The sequence below is a fragment of the Vespula vulgaris genome, chromosome 17 (assembly GCF_905475345.1).
Source record: "Vespula vulgaris chromosome 17, iyVesVulg1.1, whole genome shotgun sequence".
In the NCBI taxonomy this organism is placed as follows: Eukaryota; Metazoa; Arthropoda; class Insecta; order Hymenoptera; family Vespidae; genus Vespula; species Vespula vulgaris.
The window spans coordinates 1,802,434-1,812,474 of NC_066602.1; the positions used below are offsets into that span (position 1 = coordinate 1,802,434).

Below are 10,041 nucleotides of genomic sequence, written 5' to 3' on the forward strand. Positions count from 1 at the left end.
CTTATTATTGCGTAATAAAAGAAAAGAAATGATATTGTCGAAAGGTGGAAAAGAATCGGAAAATTTAATTCTTATTGATAGTTATTCTTAAGCGTACAAATAAGAAAAAAATTGTCAATCGTCAACACTCTTTAGTTAACTTCAAATTGTAAACTTTAAAGAAAAGAAGAAAAGAAAAAGAAAGAAAAATAATATGTCGAATTGAAAGAGATTGTTAGAGAAGTTTATTTCCTCTGAATTAGTTTCATTTGCGATCTTGCCGTCCGTGAAAGTAATCAATACGTAAAAGTATCAGCAAATCGATGGCTATTTGTTGCGCAAACGCAGTCGTACGATTTACATAATGTTATATATCATAACTTTGAAACCAACTAATGTATTAAAATGATATTTGATTTATATGTACTTGTAGATATAGAGGATCATATATATTTTTGCAAAAAAAAATCAAAATTTTGTCCTTCATAATTTTTTACGATGTCTATGATAAAAGTTGAAGCAATTCTCTTCCAACGTTTTCATCCCTCGCATTATGTATGAGATCTCTCCGTTTTCTTCTTGGATGGCATCACTATCACTGCTATCGTTTCCTTCCCCATTAATATTTATTTTTTCTGACGTATCTCCGTATAAATGTCTATTTGAAATTCCCCTTCGGTATTACTTATGATACAAAACTCACTCATGTTTGGAAATTTTGCCATTCTCTTAATGAAAAAGAAGTAAATAAGTAAACGGATTTGTAGTCTCAAATTGTATATTACGAAATCACAAAACGGTATATACCAAAAGAATATTACGTTTCTAATTTTCTGACTTATTAGTCCAGGGATCTATCTATACTACTCGAAGTTTTAATACGAAGTGAGTTCAGCTTTGAAAATCCTTAACTAACTTTGTTAGAAACTCTCTTAAATAACTTTGTTAATCTCTTAACCAGTTTTTGATTACTTGTTTATTTCATCAAATATCAGTATATCGTACGAGGCATGGAATTTTGGCTTGATCTTCCATAATCATTAATTAGTGATTTTTTTCCTGCATTACTTTCCACAATGAGCTATTTCAAGCATGGTTCGATGTCGTTCCGTTTTAATAGCAATTCGCAGATAGAAATTCGATCTATTAAATTTTTCATTATTAAATCATGTGACACGCAAACATCGGATTTTTTTTCTAATCAGTCTTCTTCAAATGGTTTAAAATTTTGTTTTGTGATCAATCACTTACATCATAACTTTCATATCAAAAACGTTTGAACCAGTTACGTACGACATTCGCTAATACTGCATCGATCCCTAAATATCACAAATTTGTTTAACCGCTCGAGTCGCTTTCTCCACTTTTTGTAATAAAACTTCAAAATATATCGCATTTCTTCTTTATTTTCACGCATTATCAAAACGTAATAAATTTTAAATAAATAAACGAATAATCATGATCCTTCTAAAAATACTCAAAGATATATCACCTTTTAAGCGCGCACCATTATTGCCAAATTTATTGATTAATATTATCAGAATTATACCAGAATAATGTCATCGGCCAGTAGAATACGAAGAAACATTTTTTCTGAATTAACTCAATATAAATAACGAATTAAGAAATAAAGTAGAACGATAATTAAGTTCCAACCATTTTTATAAATTATAATGTTATGCTTTTGTATTAATCTTTACTGTTAATTTTATTCCTGCTTATTTGCGCCAATATCATTCATGTATATAATTAAAAATTAGAGAAAATCATGATTAAATAATAATAATAATGTCTCTTACCAACGAGTTCTTAGCAAATTTAAAAAGTAATAATGATTCCAATCGAAGAACCAAAACTTACGTTTTTAAAACGGAACGAAATTAAAATATTCTTGAAACGACTCATTATAAACAATAATGTACGAAAAAGACCATGATCGAAGGAAGAAGAATGAACCGTTGCCATCCGGTCAAACTATTGATAATAATTTCTACTCTCGATAATTGGAACCGATTTACTGTTGCATTAAATCTTTCCTCAATTTAATTTTTTAATTAAACTTTTCTTAATATTTTAATCAATAACATCGTTAATTATTATCATTATTTTATGGAAATTAACTCGAATTATTACAAATATCAAGGATCAAGAATTTTTTATGTCCATTTGATATGTACAATATTATTTGAATTAGAAAAATTCTTACAAACTCTAATTTGACAACTATCAAAATCATATATTTTCATATTCACTTACGATCACCGCAACATTGCACGATGTCATTACCTAATATCGATATATACTTAACGTAGTTATACTACGTTATCGACAGTCGATACAATTATATGTTATCGACGATCACAACTATAATTTTGTTATCGACATGAATTTGAATACAATAACTTTTTACATATGTTAGTGAATAACATAATGGTGAATAAGTGACAGGTTCAAAAAGAGAATGAATTATTTCAAGTTAATGATAAGTGTGTAATAAATATTGCTTTCGGAATACATTGCACCTTATTTCTTTTTATATCAACTCTGATTAATTTTTTCTGGTATTTTGACCTTTGCTTTTTATGTCGGGCTGAGCTCATAGATAAACCTCGTCTTTTTTGTTTGTCAGACAATCGTTAATAATACGAATGATGAGAATTAATTGGTAGTTCGAGTTATTAAGTCTTCTTGGAGACGTGTCGAACATGAATTATTTGACTGGTGAAACCGATCGTTTAATTAATAATGATGTCTTTTTATCAACTGCTCCTAGTCCTTCAGAGATACGTACTCGTGAAACTAGAACTGGTTAGTTATGGTTGTTTTTTTTATCATTAATAAAGATTTTCCTCCAGAAGGATATATTTATATCTATATTTTCTATTACAGGGTCTAGCGTTTTAGGTACAATATTTTTGATCGTAAATGCCACTCTAGGAGCAGGACTTTTAAATTTTCCACAAGCCTTCGATAAGGCAGGTGGTATCGTCGCTTCTATAACCATTCAATTGGGATTTCTAATATTTATTACGGCTGCTCTTATCGTCTTAGCAAATTGTAGCGATATTACAAACTCTACAACTATACAGAATACATTGGCAATTTTGTGCGGACCGAGTGCTCTTTTTCTCTGTGCACTATGCGTAGCTGTATATAGTTTTGGATGTTGTCTGACATTTTTAATTATTATCGGCGACCAATTAGATAGAGTTTTAGCTACTTATTATGGAACAGATTACTGTCACACTTGGTAAGTATATAACGTAATTGTCTATTAAATTAAATTTTACACGAGGAATAGAATTTATATTACAATCGATGTTTCAGGTACATGTCTAGACAGTTTGTCACTGCTGCAATTAGTTTTGCCTTCATATTTCCATTATGCTTTTTTAAGCGATTGGATGCATTAAGTTATGCTAGTTCTATCGGTTGTATAACCATTCTATACGTAGTCTGCTTAATAAGTTACAAAAATTTTACAAAGACTACTGCTACAATTGTGAAAATATGGCCTGACAATATATACGAAACATTACATATAATTCCCATCATATGTTTTGCATATCAGGTTTGTTACATCATTGTTCTTACCTCACGAGGATGTATCGACTTTCATTATTATTCATTAATATCGAAATATAAAAAAAATAAGAATAATACGTTTTATTTTTTCCTTTCTTCCAATAGAGCCACATGACTGCAATACCGATGTATGCCTGTATGAAAGAACGACAACTTGGAAAATTTACGATATCTGCTGTAATTAGCATGATTATTTGTCTTACCGTTTATACAATAGTTGGCATTCTTGGATATGCAACATTTGGAACAGGGAAAGTACCTAGTGACATACTTCAAGGATACTCGGATAAAAGTACAATAGTTACTCTAGCCATCGTTTCAATCGCCATAAAAAACTTTACAACATATCCAATCGTTTTATATTGTGGTCGAGATGCAATTCTCTCTCTGCTTAGCACATTCGTCGATGAGAACGTTAAAATGAGAAGCTTCATTACATCCGTTTGGTTTATAGCGTCATTAATTATAGCCATATTGGTACCAGATATATCTCCGGTTATTAATTTATTAGGTGCATTATCGGCTACATTTATTTTTATATTGCCAGGAATATGCCTTCTTCAAAGTACTCTCATCAAAGATCCTGAATTGTATTTGAATAAGGATCGTTTGCTTATTCTCTTAGCAATCACGATTACTGCGATAGGTGCTTTTGTCTGTGGTATAGTATCCATCGAAGCACTTAAAGATTTGAAGAAACCATTGGCTGAACAACCACTCGTAACAGGTTTCAGAATACGATTTGGAGAAAGTTTATGTTCTTAATTATTTTTAAGTATAAAATTAATATTATCAAATCTATTGAAAAAATTAAGACGTCAGAGAAAGACTGATGATGTAGATATTTGTTTATTTTTATACTATGCGCCACATGCCAAATGATAATTGTAAGAAATGATTTTTTTATGAAGAAACTAACTCTTTCCTATATAGCAACATTCAAATTCTGCATCTGTGTTATTTCATATATTGTAATGAAAGATGTATCGGATAAATAAACTGTTATTTTATTATAATATTTTATACATTTACCTGTTACATGTTAGCTTTTGTTAGAATTTAATTTCAATTGTACTTAATTTCAAATTTTTAAATATACTTTTTATAACACAGTGTACATAATTTTGATAATGTCTCTAGGAATGGATCAAGATTCTTTGGTGTTTGTCAGTTCCACAGAAAAGTCGTGTAAAGTATTACCATAAAGATCGATAACTTTACTTATTGTCGCTTTGCAAAAAAAGCATTCTCTTGTGTTGAGAAGGTGACGATCGATACAAAAGCGACAAGTTTCGTGATTACAAGGTTTAAACTTTGCACTTATTGGGAAGGCATAACAAATAGTACAAGTGTTTTCATCATCTATTAATAGTCTTGAATCTGGTAAGAGATCACGACAATAATCTAAATAATTTATCATTGCTCTGACTCGACTAATTTCTTCATCGGTTACATAATTTTCATCTAAAATTACAAAAGAAGCATGTAATAGCGCGACATAATTATTTAATATTAAAAATTATTCAAAAATCATTTAATTACTCAAGAATTATACTTACAATTTAAAAATGAGAATGGCTTTAATCTTTTTTCTTTTTCCTTTGGAGTTTTCATATTACTTTCCCCTAATACGAAGTACAAAGAACTGATTTGAAAACTGGGTTCAATCAATAACGTACGTGTAACTTTAGGTACTTCCGCTGATGGTCTTGCTGAATAATAAATGAAAAATAAATTGTCTGGAATATTACATTATATTGTACTTTCATACTTACGTGTAAATTCTGCCATGTCTTCTTTAAGTAATGCCAACAATATTCCGATAACTGCGGTGAGTATTGGAAAATGATCTATCAATTCTAAATCTGGAATTTCCAATAGTACAACTTGTTGAAAGCAACTGGTTTGAGAACTCATCCTGTTTAATATTTGACATAGTAACTAAAATAACAACAAAGATTTCATTATGCGACATAATTTTCTCTCCAAGTCATTACACGAGAAATTAATATAAGAAATAAGAATAAAATAATGAGATATGATACGTACTTGACATAATCTAGATAATAAATTTTCTCTAGAAGACTGACTAAGGTCGATAAATATATCCGGTGCTACTGTGCATAACATTTCTAAAACTCTTAGTAATGCGACACTCAAATCGAAGCAAGTAGCACAAATTTTGAGTTGTCTGGACTCGATGAATACTCTTTCGGGTCTTGATGAAATATTATGAATTTCTTGTATCATACCGATAAATTCTGAGAAAGCCCAATTTAATTGATTCAACAAAGAATTTAAGAATTGTATAGTATTTTGAGGTTTCCCTAATAATCCATCCCTTACATGCAGTTGATATATTAGAGAAGGATAAGGTTCTGAAATATTAATAATGGATGAAAACATAATAAATTAGAGACCGTGAAGAATGAAGAAAGGACGCACTTAACAGCTGATGATGCATAGGTTCTTGTTGTAATAACTTTGGTCCGACCTTTCGACATAAATGTGGACTTTTTTCATAACGAAATGCAAATCCGTGACCTTGCCAAAATCTCATAAGGATCCAGTTCGATTGAGCCCATGATCTATTTTCAAAAGGTCTTAATAGATTTGCGACTACCTTCAGTCTATTTTGCAGCGATACATTTTCTAGCGCCTCGAGTGTAATAGGATTGGATATGAATCCAGCAAATGTTAACATTAGCGTCTCTTTCGAATTTGTATTCACAATTCGTGGATCGAGATAATGGAAACAAAGGAATTCAGCAATATCCAATAACATTTCCTGATAATCTGGTATCGTCTCGATGGGCATAGTAGGATGAATATGATTACGTATGCTAATGCATAAATCAGAAAGTGTTTCAAGATAAAAATCAGGTACAAAACTGAACATGTTTCCTTCTCCGCTTGCTTTTTGTAACGTTAATGTCAGTACTCTTAACAACCAACCCAGTTCTCCTAGCTTTTCTTCTGAAAATACTGCAGCACGAATCCAAGCCATTTGTCTTGACTGTTCGGATAATTTTTTATTGAACACATCTATCGAACGTAACAACTCTTCTTGAATTAAATGAGAGGTCTCGTCCTCGTAATTCCTAATATAATCCAATCTTTTTTTAGCTTCAGCAAGAGCAGCTACAAATTCAGAAATGCTATCCTTAAGATTAGCAAGTTTCGCTACTTGTTTCCTCGCTGCCGCGTGATAAAACAATATAATGCCATCTAATAATTCTAACAAAGACACAGCAGCATCTAATGGACCTAAACGCAGTGGCGTTCTATCCTCTCTGCTAAAATATCCCATTCTTTCCACTAACATTGTACTTCCTTGCGCTGATGCATTAACATTAATCATGCGAGCAAACGCAGGTATAACGACTGGTAAATCCGACAGTCTTGCGAGGAATGGTGGATCTTGCGGTTGTTCCATAGAAAGGATCACTTCGTGATCTGGACCCAAAATTTGAAGCAATTCTTTTTTGAAGGTCTTATTCAAATGAGATAACACTCCTCCCAATCTATCAATTCCAGAGTAATTGATTGATCCATCGTAGAATAACCTATGAGATATTGATATATCCATCGACTTTTTTCTTTTTCTTTTTTGCTTTCTACAGATAATTAAATACAATTGACTGCAGAAGTAAAATTTCTGTCAACTTACTTGCACGGTACAAAAACGGGGCTGACCCCAATTTCATCGTTCCATAAATATTTGAACGCAGACAAAAGTCGATAAAAGCAACAGAGACTAAGAACCAACGGAGTCTGGAGATGCGGCGTTGTCTGGAGGAATACTGTGACTGAATATTTGGAATTAAATGTAATCCTTAGGAAAGAATTAATGTAACAACGCCTTATACTTACACGAGTCGTTGTGAGATTTTCATGAACGAAACGTTTGAATTTTCTTAGAAAAATAGTCCTCGATGTAGGTCTATTGGCAGTACCATCAGAATTATCAAGTAGAGTCATTAATAACCAGAGTTGTATACTTTCTAATTCTGTAATAATAAAAATCAAGATCACAACATAACGAATGTATAACGACAGAAACAAAGAAAGCATTTAAAAACACACATACCCTCTACTGAGTCTTTAATATTTTCACATGCTTCTATGTATGCACCTTTCCTTACAGCAATAGATGGATCAGTAGGATCGGTTTCCCACCAAGGCTGCTGAACTACATTTGCTAGACCAATGTCGTCCATTGGTTTAATATGAACAAAATTTGCAAATCTCACACGATCGAAAAGCAGGTACTTTAGAAAGTGTTGCCGAGTCGTTGTATGTAGACAAAATTGTATCAATAGTATTAAACTATTATACTGATTCGAATATTCAAGGAAAAAGGAAACGTGCCTGAACGTCGAATAAAGATAGAGGAGCGTACTGTCTAAACAAGATCTCATCTCTCGTTCCTCGAGAAAAGTCCATAGAAGATCTAAGCAAGTCATTAATCTTACTTTACTTTCACGAAATTTCAACGAATCCCTTGCTCCGTATTTTTGTATTCCAGAAATTTCGTGTAAAAAAGGAATGAACACACCTTCGACGATATATGGAATGGTAAGCAAAGGACCAATATGCATTAAGATGGTTTGTGCAATGCACATGAGAAATGCATGTACTGTCATTGATCTATCAGCCAACGAAACATTTGTATTTTTTAAACTAACTATGTAATCTATGACATGGGTAAACCATTGAAATAAAAATGTAGCTTGTATAACTTGTGATTCTGGTGGAGCTTGAATAGCTTGATAACCTTCTAAGGGATATCTTAAAGGAGTGCCTCCAAAAAAAGCTGTGACATTTTCAGTAAACGTCAAGCTTACAGTCGGAAAGTAAGCAATACCAGGACCCATAGATATATTTTCAAATGCTCTGCCAAGATGTCTTCCATTTCTATAAAAATCTATCGTTCCATCATCCATGTTTAACGTACATCCTATAATATCTCCTGTAAGCCATGATTCTCCATATTTAGTAGGTATCACGTTCCATTTTCTTACACGATGGCCATCATATGCATAAGAGTTAACAGTATCTCCTATCGGAAATTATCAAAAATTAAGAGAAGATGAAAAAAATTTCACAATATCGTTCGCAATATTCTTTGATTAATCATTAAGAAAAACCTTAATTGAATTGCTGGACTATATTAATTATACGTACCAACTCCACACTCCATATCGTATTTACATCGTGAAGTTCCCCAGCCTACTTGCATTACACCTTTAGAACCAAGCTGAAGCTCATACATCCATTTTCCTTTGTAAAGTGCCGTATTAGCCCTCATTGTACAAAAATTTCCTTGAGCAATAATACTCGATCTATCTGGCGAAACAATGAATAGACCAGTATGCGCGTTAACATCAAACTTGACAGTTTTAGGCCCTATACGACCCTCTCTATCGTCTGTCAACTTTTCTGCAGAAGCATACTTAGATAATGTATCTTTAATGAAAACCTTCACCATATCCAAACTTTCTGAAGTACTGAAAAAAATTATTACAAAGCATCGCGTAAATATATAAGAAATTGAAATAAAAGAGAGATCAAAGAGAAGAATTATATTTCGATATAACCAATGTTACAGGTTACCTCAAAAACTTTACGTTGGATGTTCTAGATTTAGCTTTTGTCATTTCTATGACATCATTAACTCCAAAAATATTTTGTATGACTTCCTCTGCCTCCATATTCTAGATAATTGTCAAGTATCAAAATTAGCATTGAATGGTAAACGTGAAATAATGATTTTTCTAAGAATAGAAGAAATCTTTTTAGATACGAGAACAAAATGATTTTCGGCCAAAGTTAAACCAGATAATAAAGGTACACATCGCGCCGACACAATTTCTGTTGACAATTTCTTCGTGGTATATGTCAAAGTAAATATCTATTTAAATCAATTGATTCGTGTACAAACACATCGTGCCATTATTATTCTCTCTTATGACATTGGCGGCAATTATTACTGAATTTTCTTCTAAATTTCGATATATCAAACAGCTGACCTTTTTTTCTTTTCTTTTTTCTCATATAAACGTAATAACTCTATTATAGATACCAGACAAGAATAAGCGAATAAAAGCACAATGTTCGATAAACTGGAAAAGAATTAAAAAATCGACGGTTAATATATATGCGCATGAGCACATTTCTGTCACTTTTGACACAAAGCGGCATGTCTATCAGCTGATATATCAGCTGACTTATCGACGGAGCGCGCTGTCACTTATTCAACCGTGACCGACCGTAAATGTGCGCGAATTTTAAATCTCATTCTTTGACAGTAGCGAAAAATAACGAATATTACGAGCCTTTATTTCTTCATGTTTCTTATCCTTTTTCTTCTCTGAAACTTATCGAATAATCAATGTAACAAATACTTTGAAAGAACAAAATATTCATTTCTTTTCATAAACCAAAACAGGGATTTTAAGGAATAAAATAGCTTAA

The 10,041-nt window shown here is 31.9% G+C and overlaps 2 protein-coding genes across 3 annotated transcripts; one reads left to right on the plus strand and one right to left on the minus strand.

Annotated features, from left to right (window-relative positions):
- Window positions 1-2,393: 2,393 nt before the first annotated feature.
- LOC127070047 (putative sodium-coupled neutral amino acid transporter 7) lies at window positions 2,394-4,580 on the plus strand. 2 transcript variants are annotated; one of them, XM_051007847.1, is made up of 5 exons: window positions 2,396-2,540; window positions 2,609-2,787; window positions 2,869-3,229; window positions 3,307-3,550; window positions 3,670-4,580. In XM_051007847.1, exons 2-5 carry the CDS (start codon window positions 2,685-2,687, stop codon window positions 4,327-4,329), a joined length of 1,368 nt encoding a protein of 455 aa, XP_050863804.1. In that variant the 5' UTR covers window positions 2,396-2,540; window positions 2,609-2,684; the 3' UTR covers window positions 4,330-4,580. The 2 variants fall into 2 exon arrangements, with proteins under 2 accessions (XP_050863803.1, XP_050863804.1); XM_051007846.1 differs by having other exon boundaries at window positions 2,394-2,787.
- Window positions 4,549-9,924, minus strand: LOC127070043 (E3 ubiquitin-protein ligase RNF123-like). The gene is made up of 10 exons (XM_051007841.1): window positions 9,181-9,924; window positions 8,752-9,074; window positions 7,655-8,626; window positions 7,438-7,574; window positions 7,235-7,356; window positions 6,010-7,130; window positions 5,614-5,942; window positions 5,340-5,505; window positions 5,124-5,276; window positions 4,549-5,028 (listed from the first exon to the last, which is right to left on the minus strand). Exons 1-10 carry the CDS (start codon window positions 9,276-9,278, stop codon window positions 4,712-4,714), a joined length of 3,738 nt encoding a protein of 1,245 aa, XP_050863798.1. The 5' UTR covers window positions 9,279-9,924; the 3' UTR covers window positions 4,549-4,711.
- Between the last annotated feature and the right edge of the window lie 117 nt (window positions 9,925-10,041).

What these genes read in the sequence shown, in the direction of transcription:
- LOC127070047 (XM_051007846.1), top strand. Translation starts at nt 2,685, where the DNA reads ATGAATTATTTGACTGGTGAAACCGATCGTTTAATTAATAATGATGTC. An exon ending in ACAGATTACTGTCACACTTG is followed by an intron (nt 3,230 to 3,306) that starts GTAAGTATATAA and finishes TCGATGTTTCAG; the next exon opens with GTACATGTCTAGACAGTTTG. An exon ending in TCATATGTTTTGCATATCAG is followed by an intron (nt 3,551 to 3,669) that starts GTTTGTTACATC and finishes TTCTTCCAATAG; the next exon opens with AGCCACATGACTGCAATACC.
- LOC127070043 (XM_051007841.1), bottom strand. Translation starts at nt 9,278, where the DNA reads ATGGAGGCAGAGGAAGTCATACAAAATATTTTTGGAGTTAATGATGTC. An exon ending in TATTAAAGACTCAGTAGAGG is followed by an intron (nt 7,575 to 7,654) that starts GTATGTGTGTTT and finishes TTATTATTACAG; the next exon opens with AATTAGAAAGTATACAACTC. An exon ending in AGACATGGCAGAATTTACAC is followed by an intron (nt 5,277 to 5,339) that starts GTAAGTATGAAA and finishes TTTATTATTCAG; the next exon opens with CAAGACCATCAGCGGAAGTA.